Here is a 19153-nt window from a genome sequence, read left to right as displayed (position 1 = left end):
CGCATCCACCCATCCATCCACCCATCCATCCACTCATCCAGCAAACAGGTACTGAGTCCCTCCTGTGTGCTAGGCACCGGGATGAATGACACCTGCCTCTCCTCTCAAGGTCATGTGTCGCTGGTGAACAGATCTGAGAGGGTATCATCGTAATGACAGAGATCAGCACAGGCTGTCCGCAGGGGGCGCAGGATAAGCTCGGGAGGGGCCCCCACAGGACACACGGCGTCAGCCAGATGAGGGGCACATCAGGGGCAAAGGCACAGGGGTCTGCCGCGTGGTGCTGGGGCAGAGAGGGAGGCGGGGGGTCTGGAGAACATGGGCGGGCAGCTGCGTGCTCACCAAGGCATGGCTAAAGTACCCTCCAGGCTGTGGCCCCACAACTGACCAGGAGACGAAAAGGAAAAGAGTCCAACAGGCTTGTTTCCAGGCACCTTCTGAGGGGGCTGCAGGGCCCACCACAGAATCTCTAACAGCAGCTCTGAGAAGTGCCAGCCCCAGTGCAGGGTCAAACAGCTCACCGCCCCCCAGCTCGTCTTGCATCTGCCTCTCCTGCTACAGCCCAAGCGCCCCCCTGGTCTCCTGACTTGCCCCACCTACACTGCTTCATTCTGCAGGGCATGGAGAGCAATGGATGCGGGAAAACCAAGTTGCGTAGATACGCCTGGAGCTGCCGGGCAGGGGCACAAGCGCACACACACACACACACGTGCACACGTCCCTCTGGAAAACACCCAAGAATGAAACTCCTTGTTTGGAGGCATGGGAGGTTATTAAGACATAGGATCTTCTCAAGAATTTGGCAGTTCAGAGGTTGCAAGCTAAATCCCATCTTAAAACTATCCATAGAACCTGTTATCCAAGTAACTGCCCCCCAGTAGCCACTCAACCTGCAGAACGTTTTCCCCGTCGGCGCCATAAACGATGACACCGCGCGCAGCCCCTGGCGGCCCCCAGGGCTCACCCCCGCCCGCCCCGCCTCACCTTGCATCTTCTCGAGTTTGCTCATGTACAAGCTGAAGAGAGAGTAGATGCGCTCAGTCTCTCGGTCCCCGTCGATGTCCAGCTGGATGTTGGCTGGGAGGCCGCTGCCCAGACACCGCGCGGGCGGGCGGAGAGGAGGAGGGGTCAGTTGTGGCGGTGGCTATTTAAAGGTCACTAAAGATGGGGGCCCCACCCCGCACTTATCCCCGCCCCGGGCTGGGGTACCAGTCACAACCTACCTGGTGCAGGGGGAGCAGCCAGCGGCTGTGTCCGAGGAGGCCCTGCAGCACAGCCAGTGGCCGTTCAGGTAGGCGGACGGGTGGTAGACGGCCAGGCGCTTCTGGTTGCACTGGCTCACCTTGGTGAGGATGTCGATCCAGGCCTTGGCCTCCACGCAGTTGTTGGCCTGGATGTACAGTGCCCGCTCGGGCTGGATGACCTGGAACATCTGAGGGGCAAGGGCAGGCTCAGGGGGCTCCACGGCAGGGCCTCCTGCCTGAACTGCGAGGGCCACTCTTGTCCACGCCAACCAGCCTGGGGCCGAGTGGGGGCAGAGCGGGGACACAGGAGGCTGCGCGGCTCGGCGGGGTCAGCCCCGGTCACCCGGGCCAGGGCGCTGCCTTTCGGGGGCCTTGGGGTCCCCCTGGAAAAGCAAAGGCGCTGCACCACTTGCACCAGGACACGTGAACTGGGACGTGGCCGTCACACAGACGCGCTGGCTCCTCGGCCTCCTTCGTCTTTGGGCGGGATGGGCTTTGTACAAGACGCCATAGCACACCCTGCCCACTCTCCCGTCTGCATCCCCATACTTGCCTCGGGGCCTTTGCATGTGCTGTTGTCCATCTGAAATGTACTCCCCCCCGCAAGACTGACCACTCCAGGGACCCCTCCTTCCAGGCAGATGTTACTTCCCCCGTGAGGCCTCTCGGAGCCTCCACTGCCTTTCCTATTTGTTATTCACTCAACAAACATTCCTGAGTACCAGGCACTGTCCTAGGTCCTGGGGACACAGCGGCCCAAACACAGTTTCTGCTCTCGTGAGCTCCCAGCCAGCAAGAAAGACAAGAGTGAACACAAAGCACGGGGGCTGTGAGGGGGGAGGAGGAGGCCAAAAGGAGGGTCAGGAGGGAGCCCTCGAGACAGACGATCCCCCAGCTGCGATCAGACGGGCGATGCAGAGTTAATTAAGCTCAGTGGGGAAAGCAGGCAGCAGGGGACGGGAGGTGCAAAGGCCCTGGGGGCAGCGAGGGGCAGGTGCTCCCAGCAGACGCAGGCCCGGCTGCACACAGAAGGGCAGGGAGGTCGGCAGCCCTGAGCCCTGGGAGGCTGTCAGGCTGGACTTGGCAGAGGGCATGTGGGAGGCCAGGAGTCGGGACGTCAAAGTCCACGGAGGCCTTTTGCAAGGTGGGGCGGTGTGCCCGGAGGACGAACAGGATTCGAAGGAGTCTGGGAGGGGCCTGGGCCCAAGTTCCGGAGTGAACAGCCAAGGCTCCCCCCAGCCCCACCCCACCCACACGTGCACCGTCACACAGGCCTCAGACTGCATGATCTGCACGTGTCTGCGATCCCCGACGGAGGGAAGGCCTTGGAGGGAGCGCTCTGCTCCGATCGTCCTCACAGGCTGGCCCCTCCGCCAGGGCCCGGCACACCACAGGCCTTCAAAGACGTCTCACAAATGGAAGAGGACGTTGGCCTGGTAGTTAGCACGTGGAAGCCGCCTCTGGGTAAGGCAGCGGGAAAGCACAGGCCGATGAGAAAAGGATCCTGAAATTCGGGAATCACTGTAGCCCTGACGGAGCGAAGCAGCTCACGGCTGCTTCCGGGGTATTTTCCACACTCTGTCCCTCCGTGGTCGTCGGGAAGGCCACCGGCTGAGAGCACAGCGTCCCCAGCCCCATCTGGGGGAGGGGTGGGAGGTGCCGTGCAGAGACACACACGGCAGGACGCTGCCCACCAAGGGGGCAGGTCAAGGGTGCTAACCTCCCTCACGTCCAGAAACCCGCCCGCACCTGCCACGGGGCCATCTGCCGGCCCAAAACATGGCCTCAAGTTGTCCTGGGGCAGGACCAGGCGCCAAGGTCGGGAGCCAGCGCGGGGCGAGCGCAGCTGCCGTCTCCGACCGTCCGTCCAGCGAGCGTCCTAACCCTCTGAGGCCGTGGGGCCGGACAGACAGACCCAGTGCGGCTGTGGGCACCTGCTGAAACCGGAAGCGCAAGGCAGACGGACGCGAGGACGGGGAAGGAGGCTGGCGGCCGGTCGGGTCTCGGGGGCAAGCCCGACTCTTCGGGGGTCCGTGAGCCGGGAGCGCGTGACCCACAGAGACACCGGGGCTCCCGGGGCCGGGAGGGGGCTCGAGGGCAGCAGGGCAGGGTGGCGACGTGAAACACAGGAGGGGAGGCCGGGGCTGTGGCGGCGTGGAGCACGTCCAGGCTCTGGGGCCGCACGGTCTGGGCCGGGCTCCGCCCCCACGCACGGGTGTGAGCTCTGGGTCAGCATCGTGACCCCTCCTCGGGACGGCCATCGGGGGAGACGGCTCTCAGTGACCTCGGGAGAGCGCGGACGCCCAGGGCCTGGCCCCGCTAAGGCCCCCAGCCGCAGCTCTTCAGAGTAAGGGCAGGAATTTGTCTGAACGTTGAAGTGAAGAGCCTTAAACAGGGTTGATCTCCCGAGAAGACCTCCCTCCTCCTTAAAGCAAGGTGTCCCTTTGTGCAAAGGATTCCAAATTATTACCCTCGGTTAGGCTTCTGCCCGGTTCTGCCCGACTGGACCTTCCCCTGAATAAAACATTCCAAGTCAACGCGTCACAAGGGGAATGAATCGCGTGGAGTCTCATCTGCCGTTTGCCTCGCCCGGCAACCACCCTGGGGACAGCCGTCATCTGCAGCGGAGGGCTTGAGGGGCTGACCCCCCAGCCGCGAGGGTCCCACCTGCTCTGCCTATCTGTGGAAGGGACGTCCCTGCCACCATCACCCTCAGGGAGACCCCGGCCGATGGCGCCATCCCTCCAACCACTGCAGCCTCAGGACAGGAGGGAGAGCCACAGAGAAGAGGTGCCCAGTCTGGGACGCTGGGGAGCTGCCCGCACTCCTGAGGGAGGCTCCGCCCACGGCCCCTGGGTGTGGAGCCCATGCCGCCAGTCACCCTCGGCCCCGGCCACAGGCTGGGGTCTCTTTAAAGCTGGAAGACTAGGGAAGAATTTGGAGGATTTGAAGTTTTAACTCTTAGTTATTATTTACAGCCCCACCTTCCTTCAAAAAAGATCGCATGTGACTTATACAAAATATATCTGACGAAACTGAAAAATATAAAAAATATTTAGAAAATTAGGAACAGAGAAAGAGAAATGGGAACAGACTTGGGAGAAACAGGACCTAAGCGCGCAGATTTTCTAATGAAAACAGACAACCCAGAAAAGCCCTCAGATCGGGCTACGGGCTGGCGGCCTGGGGAGGTGGGACGCAAGGCCATCGCCCCCCAGTGGCCGCGCGAGGCTGCAGGGGACTTCCCCACGAGACCACCCCTTGGAGAGCAGAGTCGTCCTGGCACCCGGTGGGAACCCTGTACTCCCCCTCGGAGGGGACAGGAGGGGACACGGCGGTGATGGCGGGGGGTGGGCAGGAGTGTTTTCTCCTCCCCAGCGTTCGGAGGTGCTCGGCGACGAGAACTCAGGCACCGTCCCCCCAGCCCCCCTCCACCATGGTGCCCACAGTGTCGGGAAGTGAACGCAAAGCGGGGGTTCCCCAAGCTGTCTGCAAGCATCTGGATGGTCAGCAGAGGCGAACCTCATGGGAGGGTCCCCCAGAGCCTCCGCCCAAAGTCTGACTTTGAAATGACCGGTGGCAGCTGCTCACTCCTGCTGGTCAGGCCATGCGTGGGCTCCTGCAGACACAGACACCTCCATGGGGCCCGACTGCATGGACGGCGTGTACCCGGAGTGGGGAGCTACAGGGGCAGCGAAAACCGTGCCACTCCCACGGCCAGATCCGGGCCACGTGAGCACCCACGTGGTCTCACCAATGAGGGGCTCCGGCCTGAATGAAACGGGGCCCGGCGGGGCCTCACAGCCCAAAACACACCAGGGAGAGAGAAAGGCCCTCGGCAGAAGGAAGCGACAGGATGCAGCGAAGGGACAAGAGAAGCAAAAAGCGTGAGGCTGAGCAAGACGGGGCAGAGTGGGGCCCGTGTCCCCGACTGACCTCCGGCCACGGGCCGCCGGCCGACCCCGGGCCACATGTCCCCGACCGACCCCTGGCCATGGGCCCCCGGCCGACCCCGGGCCACATGTCCCCGACAGACCCCTGGCCATGGGCCCCCGGCTGACCCCGGGCCACATGTCCCCGACCGACCCCTGGCCATGGGCCCCCGGCCGACCCCGGGCCACATGTCCCCGACAGACCCCTGGCCATGGGCCCCCGGCTGACCCCGGGCCACATGTCCCCGACCGACCCCTGGCCATGGGCCCCCGGCCGACCCCGGGCCACATGTCCCCGACAGACCCCTGGCCATGGGCCCCCGGCTGACCCCGGGCCACATGTCCCCGACCGACCCCTGGCCATGGGCCCCCGGCCGACCCCGGGCCACATGTCCCCGACAGACCCCTGGCCATGGGCCCCCGGCTGACCCCGGGCCACATGTCCCCGACCGACCCCTGGCCATGGGCCCCCGGCTGACCCTGGGCCACATGTCCCTGACAGACCCCCGGCCACATGTCCCTGACTCACCCCGGGCCACATGTCCCCGACCGACCCCAGGCCACAGGTCCCCGACCGACCCCAGGCCACGAGTCCCCAACAGACCCCGGGCCATGGGTCCCTGATACAAGTCACCAGCACTTGTGCCACGTCCGAGGGAGTCCCTACAAAACGCATCGCTTGAAGCTGCCACACTGACCCCCTGACACACCCAAACGAAGGGCCACCTCCAAACACTGGCCTTTCTGCTTCAAAAATGCCGAGGCCACAGAACACAGAGAAAGGCTGAGGAATGCCCCGGATTAAGGAGACAGCAGAGAACCAAGTACAGGTGTTGGCCTGGGACACACAACGGCTTAGAGAATGTCACTGGGCAGCTGGGCGGCGGCTCAGCAGTAACGCTGCGCGCGGGTTGGGCGTCCTGATGCTGGCAGCTGTACAGAGTTACATAAAGGATGTCCTCGTCTTTAAGAAACACACTGAAGGTACACATGGTTCAGAAGCCATACGCACATTTACACGGAGACAGACGGGAGGAGGCCGGGGACTCAGCTCAGCCGACAGGACAAGCGCAGACGGCCAGCCGCTCGCAGTGAGGGGCTGCAGCCCTCGCTCTATGTTTGGAGCTTGTAGACGCAAGACTCAATCTAAACCGAAAGTCTTAGAGAAACCCCGCGGGGCCTGCCGACCCAGCGGGCAGGGTCGAGCTCTCTGCCCCGTGGCAGCGCCTTGCGGCTGCCAGCTCACGAGGGTCTGGGAGCAGGTGCAGGACGCGGGCGGCGGCGAGGTCAAGGGGATGGGGTGGCACTCACGTTCTTCATCTTGAAGGACTCCTCTTCCAGCGGCTCCACCGCCAGGATGTTCTCGATGGGGATGCTGTAGAGAGGCGGGTCCCCTGTAGCAGAGTGAGCCCGTGAGCCGCCAGGCGGGGCCGGTCTCCCCTCGAAGGCAGGTGACGCCGGCCTCACGCACTCACCCCCCACAGGACCCGGGTCCCTGAGAAGCCAACCCCACGTTTCCATGGGGACATCCTGTGATCTAGATCAGAGCCACTCACGCAGGACAAGAGCGTCCACCCCGAGACCCTACTCCCCACGATGCCCAGGCCGCCCTCTCGGTGCCCCCCTCCCGGGTAAGGACCCGCCCACCCCAGAAAAGCGACCGGTACCGCCACGGGGGCCGAGGCAAGGCTCTGGTCCCTCGGAATACAATATGTGAGAACAAATAAAAAGCGAACTATTCTTGGTACCTTTGCTTTTCTGGTAGGTGAATTCATGGTTTGTCAGGCGAAACCATCTTTTCTTAAAATTCTTCATCCCAAAGCGTTTTCGCCCTTGTGCTCTCTTAATCATGAACCTGTCGTGAACAGCACAGGCTGGTGGGTGAGCGGCTTAGGGCGGGGTGCATGTCCCCCCGGCCCGCCAGCTCCGGCAGCCCAAAGTCACAAAGTCAAAGCCTGCAGAATCACAACAGGTCGCCACTGCCGCACCTGTGATACTCGAAGCAGACTGTGGGATTTCAGTATCTTATCATTTTATTTCCAAGTGACAGGATTTAAAAATCAAAAGGCAAAGGTCTCTACTTTTGAAAAGTTTAGCTCCTGTGCTAGTGTCAACTTCAAGTTACAAGTTGGTGATGAGCATGGGTCTACTGAGCTCCACCAAAGGGCACCCCCCTCACCTCCCACCCTGAAAACACGGACGAGATGCTCCCAGCCCCGCAGGTGTGCTCTGCAAGCAAAGACGGGAGGCGAGAGGTAGCTGCTCTCTGCTGCGTCCTGTATTCTGAGCCCCTGACGGGGGAAACTTCGGAGCGAGGGGCTGATGGAGGGCAGGGGGGCCTTGGACTCGGGTGAGGGAGCCACCCGGGCAGAAGCCTCTGATTATTTGGGGGCTGTTCAGTCTCCCCCGCCTTCAAACTCTGCTCCCAGATGGGCATTCCTCCACTCGCAGCCTCAGCAGGGAACAGGCACAGGACTGAAAACACGCCATGGCGCAGCCCTGGGGCATCTCTCCCAGACGGACCAAGGCCCCAGACGGGCAGGGCTGCCTGCTTGGCGCTGAGCCAGCCTGGGAGCCCCACGCTGCCTCTCTCCTGCCCCTACCCTTCCTTGAGCAGGATGGGCCGCTGCACACTCCTGGGGTCTCTTCTCCCGGAGGACGAGATCAAATCTAGGAACTGAAGAGGGAAAGAAACCAACGGTTAAAAGGCAAACCTTCGTAGGAACAGCGCCTGGGTGCCCTGCATCTCCTGGAACCAGAGGAGGGAGGAGACCCTGAGAAGCAAGTTGTCGGGCGACGGTCCCTCTGAGAGGACCACGGGGTCTTGTCTCTGTTGAGACTGAGCCGCTTCCGGCCCGAGCTGAACCCCGGCCCCTCCCGGGAAGGGCTGGCCGCACCCATAGCCGTTACTGCTCCTGAGAGGCCGCCAGGCCTCAGGTAACACCTGGAGGTCCACCTGCTCCCCTCGTGGAGTTGGAAGCCATCGCGGCTCCCCTCCCTGGCCCCCGCCCCGGGTTTTGCCCCCACGGGGCCTCCCGCTCAGTTCAACCACCCACGACCGTCCGGATCCCTCCCACCGAGTCAGCGGCCTCTGCTGCCGCGAGTCTGCGTTAATTGACGCCGACACTCACATTTTTCACTGCATCAGCGTACTTCTGCTCGTTGAAAAATTCATAGAATGCAGCCATGTAGGATTCCTTAAAACTGGCCTAAAATGAAACAGGTCACTTAATGAAGGCCTGAGGTCTCCTGGCCCGAACCTGAAAGATCTGGAGTGCGGCCACGGGCGCTGAACAGCAAAACACGCAGGGGTGGATGCTGTCCCGGGTGCCGAGTACCCCGACCCCAGCCGCAGGGAGGGGCTTGCCAAACGCTGCAGGGTGGATTCCACTCAAGCCGTGTTCAAAAAGCGAACCACACGGGGTCCTTGGTGAGATCTCCGTCATGCACGACTCAACACCTTTTGCGGGCACGTGGCTCCCAGACGCGGTTGCTGGGACGGGAGGGGTCCTCACCTCTAGGAGCTGGGGCAGCGGCAAGAGGGACCCGGGGGGACCTGTGTCCGCATGAGGGCACTTTGCTACCCTGGGTGTGAAAACGAGCGAGTCTGTGCAGACCTCAGCCCAGCAGATGCCTGTTTATCTGGGCTTCCAGCCGACAAACGCTGGGGCTGACGGATGGAGGAGAGCGTTGGCCCACGGCTTTGTGTCCCTCGGATTCAGAGAAAGCCGAGCGTTTGCCCTGCAGCGGGCTGCTTGTCTGCAGTGCTGAGAGCCTGGGTCACTCCGCCCCACAAAGAACAGAATGGGGAGAGCTGGGGTGATCCTGTAGGTCATGGCTCAACCCTTTCCAGACAGAGCCTGACAGGCCCGTCCCTGAGGAACAGGCCACGTCACTGCCTGTGTGCGGGGTACCCAGAGCCCACACTGCTGCTGCTGTCATGGGGTGGACCCTCGGGGCCCCGGCACATCGTCAGTCTCCAGGACGCCCCCGTGAAGGGGAGACGCAGATTTGTCACCAAATGGGGTAAAATGAGCTCAGACCCAGGGAAGGAGGGGCTCTTGCTGGTCCCATGTAGACGAGCCCTCAGTCACCAGGCAGCACCCCGACTTCCTTAAGGTGCTCAGGCCGAGGACGCCTGGCTGTGTGGCAGGGCTACGCAGTCCCTACAGCCAAGGGGACATGGTTTGTGGATCCATACATGGCAGCGGGAGTGTTAGCTGCCCACAGGGGACGCACAGGGGACGGTCACTGACCACAGGGGACATCACCGCCCACAGGGGACGTCTCCACCCACAGGGGACGGTCACCGCCCACGGGGGATGGTCATTGCCCACAGGGGACAGTCACCGCCCACAGGGGATGGTCATCGCCCACAGGGGACGGTCACTGACCACAGGGGACGCCTCCGCCCACAGGGGACGCCTCTGCCCACAGGGGACAGTCATCGCCCACGGGGGACGGTCACCACCCACAGGGGACATCTCTGCCCACAGGGGATGGTCACCGCCCACAGGGGACGCCTCCACGTGGTGAGGCCCCCCCCCACGGCCCCGCGGGGACTCTGGGCAGTGCCTGCTCCTCGTCCTACTACTCCTTCCTCCTCCTTCGTGTTGAAAAGAGAACTCAAGTCAGTGACTCACGGACTTGGACTTGGACAGGCTGCCGAGAGTCTGAATGGTCTTTGAGACAAGCGTCAGCGTCCTCGATGTCTGCGGGTCCTGCCGGAGACGGGAAGGGGACGGTCTCACAGTTGAGTCGTGAATGAGCCCAGAACCGCCGCCGACAAAACGAACGACACCCCTAACAGCTGCACGGAGCGAGCGTCGTCCGTGAGTGAGCAGGTGAACTCGCTGGCGCTGGATTCGGAGGTCCCTGTGGGCCCTCCAACCCAGGTGGCTGCGAGCTACTGAAATGCAGGCTCTCAGGCCACCCCTGACCCCAGACCCCACGTTTCCAGCAAAGGAGCGGATCCCCCTGGCGAACCTGGGCCTGAGTCTCCCGGGAACCCAGCCTGGGGGCCTCTCACCCTCCACACGGTTCGCAGGCTTAATTTAAAACCAGCAAAACCAGGAATGGGCCCATCACCCTGGGCTTTCCGCCTGGCACTGTGGGCCCCTGGCACTCTCTCTGCAAGGGCTCGGGCCTCGGGCCTTTTCACGGTGGGAGCTCAAAAATCATCTGCCGACCACACGGCCTGAATGATGACTGGTATCCATGGTCCATCTTGCTGTGTGTGGGCAGTGGGTAACGTCATAACAAAAGCCCACAGAGGAAGCCCTGGTCACACCATCCAGTGGTTTTAACAACACAACTTTGACCAGAACGTCTTGAAACCTTCCTGAGACAAGGACGTAAGGGCACGTGGCACGTCCACAACCCAGCCACCACCTGGGGCTACCTCTGCACCTCCCCGGCTCGGCTCACGGGAACTGCCCCGGCCACCTGCTGCTCCCGGGGACCGATGGTCAGGAGGTCTGGTTGATTAGTTTCCGGGACAGGCGCTCACTTACCGTGTGGTGGGGTGTGAGCTGGAAGAGGTTGGGGGACAGGATGGCTGGAGCGAAGAACCTCAGGAAGATGAAGCTGCTCACGGCCGTGTACCTCACGTCCAGGTCATCTGTGGCCAGGACACAGAGACAGCGACTCACCGGGGCTTCTGGAGCCGCAGGGAATAACCGGGGGCCAGGAAGAAACTGGGAACCACTGGGACAAAGCTCGGCTGTGGCCCCCGGGTGGGGCTGGGGCCCAACTCACACAGGGGCGAGTGCAGACAGGAGCCAGGGGCCCTGCCCGCCGTGCAGCCCCCTTGCTGGTGCCTGAACCTGCCCACTGGCTACGGGGTCAGAACCCTCGTTACAGGGCCCTGAACGTCCGTCTCTGCCTGGAGGCCTCCGTCCAGTGAGGGGTGCGGGTGTCCCCATGGTGTGGGCGCCACAAGCACTCGCCTTGGAAGCGCTTGGCGGCCGCTTCTCGCAGGGAGAAGAAGATGTCACACATGACGGTGGGGCAGCTCAGCCCCGACGTGGTGATGACGCTGAAGACGCGGTCCACGTACTGCCGTAGGTTCTCCTGCAAGGGGGGCGCTCAGTGCCGTCTGCTCCAGACTCCCCTGGGCTGCCGTGCCCCACGGCCGCCAGGAGGGGCGAGAGCGAGGCTGGGGTCCCAGAGCAGCAAAGACAGACTTCCCGTCGTGGGTCAGGAGCGGCACGCTGCCATCACAGTGACCCACGCGACCAACCAGGGATGCGGGTGAAGGGAGCACGCTGTGTCCCCCACATCGACCGACAGCCTAGAGGCAGTGCCCGCAGCGATGTGACCTCCCGAATGCCAGTACCGGTCTCTGCTCTTTAGAGGCAAAGACTTGGCATGATTCGCGTGAAGAAACCACACGGAAAGATGAAGACAGGGACTTAGCTGTTTTAAAATTGGGGCAGAGCTCCAGGAGCAGCCACAGGTGGCCCAGGTCGGGGAGCTGTGTTTGCTGAGCTGAGGGAGACGCCCCCAACCCATGGGAGGCTGCCAGTTATGGGTGGCGGGAGGCGCAGGCCGGGCACAGAGCAGGGGAGGTGGTGGCTGGCGCCGGGGGTGGGGGGGGTGTCCCCCGAGGCCGCTGCAGCTCAGGCGCCTGCCACCGCCCACCATCCCGTGGGTTGCAGCGTCCAAGGCGCTGGAGGGCAAGCCGGGCCTCACCGTGTTGCTCTCCAGGCTCTCACCGTCCTTCAGCCTCACAGGGTCGATCTCACAGGACTTGTGACTCTGACAGATCTGCGGAGGGCGTTGAAGACACGCAGTACGTGAGCCAAGCCTGGAGCCCAGGTGGGCGGGGTCACGGCAGGCGAGGCGGGCCTGGTCCAGGAGGGGCAGCTTGAGGCCTGGCCTAGGAGGGGCGGTCCTTCTCGAGACTGCAGCGCGGCGGCTGACACGGGATGAGGCTTCACCAGTTCATTAACGTTTTACCTCAAAGTGCTCTCAGGGTTTGGCTCACAGATCAAACCAGAATCTACTTCCAATTCCCTCAAAGGACCTCAAGGACCGCAAAGGACCTGCTTTTTGGTGAAACTGTTCTGGGGGAAACACTCCCTCCCAGGAAGGTGTCAGTAAGAGATGGAGGATCACTCCTCCCAGGGTGTCTGACCGGGGCAGGGGTTTGGGGTGGGGGGGGACAGCAGCAGGGCTGTCTCTCTGGCCTCGCGGATTCGGGGGAGGAGGCGTCCTCGGAAGAAGCAGTTTTTCTCTTGCGTGTCATTCTGTCTTAGCGGAATGATGGACTTGCTTAAGTATTTTTCTAATTTGAGAAAACAAGGAAGCTTCTGGGATGCTCAGAAGGTCCCCTTGGGAAGCCGGGGAGAAGCTGACACGGAAGCCACAGTTCTGGGCTTAGGCGGGGGCAGGGCCTTCCCTCGGGACTCTCTGGCCCTCCGGCAGCGCCCCCCTCACCTCCTCTATGGTGGGCTTCAGGGTGACGTGCAGGTAGTGCATCCCCGCCAGCTTCATCGTCTCGTCAATGCACTTGGACGTCAGCGAGTTTCCTCGGAAGATGGTATTGGGATCCCTGGAAAACAGTGTCGGATAGGGAGGCATCCAGGGGGCAGGGAGGCCACCTGACTGAAGCCTCGCAGTGGGGGCCTGAGCCCTGGGCCTGCCTGCCGTGTAACAAACCCACCGCGGCCACCGCCGGGTCCCCAGGGCGCAGCAGCCGTGCGCCCCCCACCCTGCGCTTTGAGGGCCTCCTCTGCTCCTCAGGGCCTGGGGTCAGCACGGGAGGCAAGGCCCAATGACACCTCCAGCAGGGCACGCTCTGGATCTTTCTGAGCCAACAGTCCCAGGGAGCCACTCCCAGCCGAACCCACCTCCCCGGAAGGCCCGCGGGCCCAGCCTCAGGAACGGAGCCGCCCCCGAGGCACCCGGTGCCCCGCTCACCGCTCCGTGCCACGTGCCTCCCAGTTCCCAGGAGAAAAGGTGCATTTTTAGAAGAGCAAGTGTGTCTCTGAAGGAACCCTGACCGTGTGGCTTCCTCTGGCCGACCGGACCCCCGTCCAGCCCCTGAACAGGCCGGACCCCCGGAGGGTCTCGGGGCGCGCTTGGCACTCACTGGGTCCTCCGGACCTCGGCACTGGCGATGGCACTGATGAAGGGCACCACCCGGCCGTAGTGTAGGAAGAGCCGCACCAGCGGGACGGCCGCCTCCTGCTTCTCCCTGCAGACCTCGCCCAGGATGTGGGCCGCAGACGCTGAGACGGGCTAGGGAGACAGGGCATGAAGGAGGCGAGCCCCAGGCCCAGCCCCCTGCTTTGCGTGCGCCCGGCGGGTCTGCGCCTCCCACCCCGCACCCACACACGGCACCGGGGCCGGTGAGCAGAGGGCCATGACCCTGGGGTCACTGTCAGACAGAGCGCCAGGCGTGGGCCATGCCGGGTCCTGTGGCTCTTGCTGCGGGGGACGTGAGGGCTCCCTTCCCCAGCAGAGGGAGACCCAGATGGCCCCGAACACACGGCAGGCCCAAGGTGGGGGCTATGGTGTGCGAGCCACGCAGGTACCTCCACGTCCGCCGACCGCAGAAGCAGGTCCCGCAGGGGGCTATAGTAGTCGGAGGAGAAGACGTGGTCTTCCGTGTAAACCACGTTCAAGCGCAACGACCCCAGGTCTTCCGGCTTCAGGCTCTTACTGCCGTTGTCCCGGGGCTGAAGGAAGTACCTGGTGCAGGACACACAGACAAACAAGGCAGTTTGAGGCAGCAGCTCCCCCAGGGACCCCGCTTGGGTGGTCCTCCCATCACAGGCTGTGTCGGGGTCTGAGGCAAGGGGACTCGGGAGATTCTGCAGGACACCCTGCTTAAGTCCCTCTGCCTCAGTGGCCCCAACCTGACACCCCCGCAGGGTCCCTGCACCTGGGGGGTCCCCCATCTGACACCCCCGCAGGGTCCGGGCACCTGGGGGGTCTCCCATCTGACACCCCCGCAGGGCTACCCCCGCAGGGTCCCTGCACCTGGGGGGTCCCCCATCTGACACCCCCGCAGCGTCTGCATGGGCATCCCCCACACTGTGTACTTTGTGCTGGTCACACTGAGCCACAGACTCAGACGCTGGGGTGGGGAAGAGGGAGGGTGGGGGGAACAGGTGTGACAGGGGAAGGGGTCACGAGCAGTTTAGGAAACTGCGGCAAAATAACTTTCCCCTGAAGACTGACACCCGACGGCGGCCAGCCCTGAGCGGAGCCTGGGGGGAATCACCCTCATAAGTGCACGCCGGGGGCTGCGCGTGTGCTGCAGGGCGGGCGGCCCCGGGCACACAGGCACCCAGCAGTCCTCCTGACAGACGCTCTCCCTCTCCCGGCGCAGCCGGCGGCTCTGAGCGCACGTGCCGGGCGGCGCACTGTGGGCTGAGGCGCTGGCCACTGGGGCCGCCCGTCACAGCCCCGTCGCAGGGTCGCCTGGGGCACTGAATCAAGAATTCCAGTTTCCCCAGGGCACAACCCAAATTTTACCCACCCGGGTCTGCAGGCATGCAGGGCTCTGTGTGGCGTGGGGTGCGGGCACCTGCCCCCGCCCAAGCGTCTGTTGCGGGGCCGTGGGGAGTGAAGCCAGTCTGGGGCCGGAGCGGCCGAGACTGGCACCTGCTCTGTGTCACGCGATGTGACCTGGAAGCCCTGGTGAAAGGGAACCGGGCGCCCTGGAGATGAGGTAGGGAGAGGGGGCGCAGGACGGTGGTCTCCGGGACACGCGAGGGTTTTGAGTGAGACGGGGCACGGCTGGCACGGCCCCCTTCCGTGTGGAGGCCGCTGCGGGGCCCCGGGTGCCCTCACCAGGCCTCGTGGGGGCTGGACTGCCGCAGCACCTTTAGCGGGATCCTCAGCTCCCCCAGAAACTCGTCCCCAAACTTCAAGTTGCTGGCGTTCCAGAGGTCCACCCTAGAAAACAGCAGTTGTGCAGGGCCTCTTACCGGGCGGCGAGGAGGGGCGGGGTCCCCGCGCCCCCGAGCTCTCCCCAGAGAACCCGGGGCAGGACGGGACGGGGCATGAAGGCCACACTGAGCATGGCTGGAGTGTGAGGTCGGGCAGTTCAGGCCCTTGGAGGGACAAGCCCACCTGCCCGGAGCCCCACCCCCATGCCTGTCACTGCTCGAGGCCGGGCTCGCGGGAGGGACCTGATTCTGCCCCCTCTGAGCTTCCGAACCTCAGGCGCCTCGGGAAACCCTGACCCACAGGAGAGCGGATTTTAAGTGATGTCAAATCTGGAGAATCCCTAGGGTTCTCGTGAGCAGGGCCCATCAGACCTAATGCGGTCACCCCAGCCTCAGGCTCATGACCTGTCCCCTAACATGGGGGCGGTGCTGCGGCCAGCGCAGCAAGAGGGCTGGTGAGTCCCCCAGTGGACGCTGCGACCTGGCACAGCGAGGCCCCCGAAGCAGTGGGACCGCGAGCCAGGCCGGGCCTTGCACACACAGAGGGGCTCGGAGCCTTCGCCCTTCAAGCTGGCGGAAGATACTGCAAAGCGAACACACACCACCTTTGCCCTTTCGCCACCACCCAACATCCTCGCGTTAAAATAATCCAGAAAACGGAAGTTCCTTTCCATCCACTCCCCAGTGTTAGAGGAAGTCAGGCCGCCCCGCCGAGCCGGAACCTCGACCCCAAGCGCCTCCCGCGCTCACCGGATTTCCAGCTTGTCCACGTCCTCGTCCTCGAAGTCGAAGTGGGACTTGCGGTTGTAGCTGCAGGGCCTGGTCACCTGGGGGCCGGAGGGAGAGCGTCAGGCCTCTGCTGCCCCTGGCTGCCCGCTCTCCCTGCACTGGGAGCCAGGCCCCCTCGTGCTCATCTGTGCCCGCCCTTGCGGGGCGAGAACGGCCACCTGCGCGTCACCGGGGCCGCGGCCCCCACGCCACCGTCCTGCTGGTGGTTCGCGTTCTGAGGGGCAGCCGGGGGCTCTCATCAGCATGTACTTCCCCTTCTGCCTTAAGACCCTCACTACTTCCAGTGAAACAAGCCTCCCTCCACTGCTCAGGGAAGACTGGGTGGGGCGGGCAAATACCAAGAAACCCCAAACCAAACCAACCAGACAAAAAATCAATGTCTTGATAATCCGGCAAGTATTAATTTTTCAGCATTCAACTCAAAACCGGGTCATGCTGGAAGCAACAAACAGCCTTTCTGCCCAGGGAAGGAAGGGCAGTTCCTAGGAATTCGAGCTGCAGGGCAGGAGGGGTCTTCACGTGGGGGGACAGCACCCCAGAACTCTCAGAAGTAAGCGACTGAGGGTCTTTCTGCCAAAGACCCTGGGGTGTGCGTTTCAACTGCATTTGTGCCACTGAAACACCAACCTCAAAGTAAAACACTTCGTCAAACTGGGGGTTGTTTGTCTTCTTTTTCACTTTTGTCTTCTTTGCTTCCGACCTGTAATCAAGGGGGGAAGATCGGGGTGGAAAACAAACACTGTTGATGCCGAATCTCTCATCTGAGGCTGGGCCACCCAGCACGCACGTCATGTGGCCTATGGGCGGGTCTGTTTGTCTCTAACCCCAGATGGTATGCAAATCAGGGCCCTTTACTGAGCCAAAGATACCCCACGTGAAGCTCAGAAACGCTCTTTTTACAAAGCAACTCTAGGCAGTAAAGGAAACAAAAGGACGTTAAAGTCGCACACCCTCGTCTGGCTCACCTGCTCTCCCGAGGGGGGAATCCGACCTCGCCCTCCCCCCCCAGCCGAGGCTGTACTTGCCTGCACGGTCCCGCCAGGGTCACCGTGGCGTAGGGGTCACACTGCCCGTTCACGATGGGGAGGCCCTGGCACTCGAGGATGCTGAGGAAAGAAGTGGGAGGTCAGGAGGGGACCCAAGGCCAGCGGGCCGTCTCTCGAGGCCACCCTGGGGTCCGGGAGGGCAGCTGTCTCAACAGCTCTCAGGCCAAGAGCTCAGAGTCCCTGCAAAGTGCTTCCCAGGGGCTCCCATCTCATAAACAGAGATGGACGCGCTGGTCAGCAGTCATGAGACATCTGGAGGCAGGAGAAGGTGTGCGTGCAACCGGGGAAAAGGGAAAAGCAGCCCGGCTGCGGAGGACATGTTGCTGGTGTCGACTGCAAAAAAAACGCACAACAAATATTGTTGAGACTTGTTTTATTTGGTGGACTTTCTGAGGATTCAAGCCCGGGACGCAGCGTCTCAGAGGGCTCGGAGGGACTCCTCTGAAGAGGTCGGGGGAGGGGGAAGCCAGGATATACAGGAGCTTCTGCAACAAAGACCAGGTAGTCGGAACATCAAAAGATTACTGTTAATGAAAGAAAACCCGACATCTCCAGTTAAGGAATGTAGCGCTTCTCTATGTGTGGTGAGGTACAGGAGTCTGGGTTCCTGGAATCGTTCCTTTGACGTGCACCTCAGCTCTCTGGGGCCGGCGTCCTGTGCTTTCCCAGCCGGAGTCCCCTCAGGGGCGCCGTGGGGGCAGCTGCAGTGGCTGCAGGCTTGGGGGCCGCAACACCCTTTGTCTCCTGATCCGGCAGCTGACACTCTTTGTCCACAGTGGAGATTTCCTGAGCGAAGCCCCTGCCCTCCCTTCCTGGGAGCTCGAGAGAGGTCCGCCCGGCCCGGCCTGCCAGGTAGGAACTGTGGTGAAGTCTGTGTTATTGGTGGGGACCTGAGGGCCTGACACCCCAGGGGCTTAGAGCCCTAGGCCGGGTATTGCCTGCAACGCACCTCTCGGGCCGGGAGACCCCGTCTCAGGCTTCACTCTGCTGACCGCCCCGGCGCCTGGCCCCCTTCGGGTTCTGGACCGCAGTCACTCCGGCTCTTGGACCGCCCTTGTCACTCCTGCGCCTTCACCCTGGGCTGTTGCTGGACAGCTCCTGCTCCCGCTTCTGGCTGGACGCTGGGCGCTGTGAACTTCACGTCGCTGGTGCCCGGATTCTGGGCTCATCCGTGCCGTCAGTGGTTGGGGTCTCTTGTCTGGAGAGCAATTCTCGTCTGCGGCTCTGTCCGGGAGGTGCCAGCAGCCTTGTTCGGGGACAGCGTGGCCCGACCGCCCGGTGTGGCCCCTGGAGTCCGTGCTGAGGGCCGGAGTGAGCGCAGGCTCTCCACTGGGCTGGTGGAAACTCGAATGACCCCCAGCTCTATGGCCCCGTCGCCCCTTTGCCCCCTCGCCTGCCCAGCCCTGAGGGACTCCACCTTGCTCGTTGGCGCAGGTCTGGGGAGTGCCACAAGGTCCCCTCCCCTGCAGAACGTGCCCACGGTGGCCTTGACACCCCAGCTTCCATCGCCTAACCCGCCTTGGGCCCTGCTGGGGACGCCTTGCTGGCCATGTCGCCGATGCACCTCCAGGACAAAAGCTGGCCTGCGGCGACCTTGTCTGTTTCCCCACTTGGGGGCCGATCGCCCTCCACCTGCACGGCTGGCTCACACGGCGTCAGCTCCTTAGTCCTTTGTGGCGGGAGAGGGGTGAGGCCCCCTGTCCCATCCTGGCCGGAAGCAGAGCCCTAACCCCATACTTGGATGCCGAGGATCTGAGTGCCCTGCCTCCTCACTCACTCCTGCACGCCAGCTGGCCTGGGCGGCTGCCGCCCCTCTTGGGAGCCTGGTGGTCCTGACGCGTTACGGGACCTCTTCTCTCAGGGCGAGGGCCCGTCTCCCCCGTTCCTGCTCCCTGGAGCATGTGGCCCCTTCTCTCTCCATTTCTCCACCACTGTGTTCCACCCCGCTACACAGGCTGGCCCTCAGGGACTTTAGTGAATCTTTTCAACTCTTTCTCCTTTCACTCTTCTTTCTGGAATTTCTGCACTTCTCTCCCTGCTATAACCTGGTCCTGGGTCATCTTCCTCCCTCTGTGAACTAACTCGTCACTAAACAAGTATCTTCAGGCACGTTTCCAGGGACAGGCACAGAACCCTGAGCCAGCCAAGAGCTTGTGCAAGGGGCTGACACCCTGAGAAGCCCCCGGGGGCTCGGGGTCCTGACAGCCACAGGGACAGCGGGTGGGTCACGCATGGGAGGA

General features: G+C 63.0%; 1 protein-coding gene across 4 annotated transcripts in view; it reads right to left on the bottom strand.

Annotated features, from left to right (window-relative positions):
• The window catches only part of RASA3 (RAS p21 protein activator 3), an 88408-nt gene that overhangs the window by 6083 nt on the left and 63172 nt on the right, over window positions 1–19153 (bottom strand). For all 4 annotated transcript variants that reach the window (XM_024752658.1, XM_024752659.1, XM_024752661.1 and 1 more), the window contains 17 exons: window positions 16893–16973; window positions 16495–16567; window positions 15829–15905; window positions 14981–15085; window positions 13717–13873; window positions 13272–13420; window positions 12617–12731; window positions 11870–11944; window positions 11125–11248; window positions 10690–10796; window positions 9820–9897; window positions 8308–8385; window positions 7780–7853; window positions 6925–7031; window positions 6488–6570; window positions 1224–1432; window positions 985–1088 (listed from right to left, as the gene is read on the bottom strand). In XM_024752658.1, the coding sequence (XP_024608426.1) occupies window positions 985–1088; window positions 1224–1432; window positions 6488–6570; window positions 6925–7031; window positions 7780–7853; window positions 8308–8385; window positions 9820–9897; window positions 10690–10796; window positions 11125–11248; window positions 11870–11944; window positions 12617–12731; window positions 13272–13420; window positions 13717–13873; window positions 14981–15085; window positions 15829–15905; window positions 16495–16567; window positions 16893–16973 (1796 nt within the window). The remainder of the gene's footprint in view (window positions 1–984; window positions 1089–1223; window positions 1433–6487; window positions 6571–6924; window positions 7032–7779; window positions 7854–8307; window positions 8386–9819; window positions 9898–10689; window positions 10797–11124; window positions 11249–11869; window positions 11945–12616; window positions 12732–13271; window positions 13421–13716; window positions 13874–14980; window positions 15086–15828; window positions 15906–16494; window positions 16568–16892; window positions 16974–19153) is intronic.

This window comes from Neophocaena asiaeorientalis, unplaced genomic scaffold (genome assembly GCF_003031525.2).
Source record: "Neophocaena asiaeorientalis asiaeorientalis breed wild unplaced genomic scaffold, Neophocaena_asiaeorientalis_V1.1 scaffold825, whole genome shotgun sequence".
Lineage (NCBI taxonomy): Eukaryota > Metazoa > Chordata > Mammalia > Artiodactyla > Phocoenidae > Neophocaena > Neophocaena asiaeorientalis.
The sequence above is the reverse complement of the archived record's forward strand: the minus strand, read 5'-3'. Positions and strand labels throughout refer to the sequence as shown.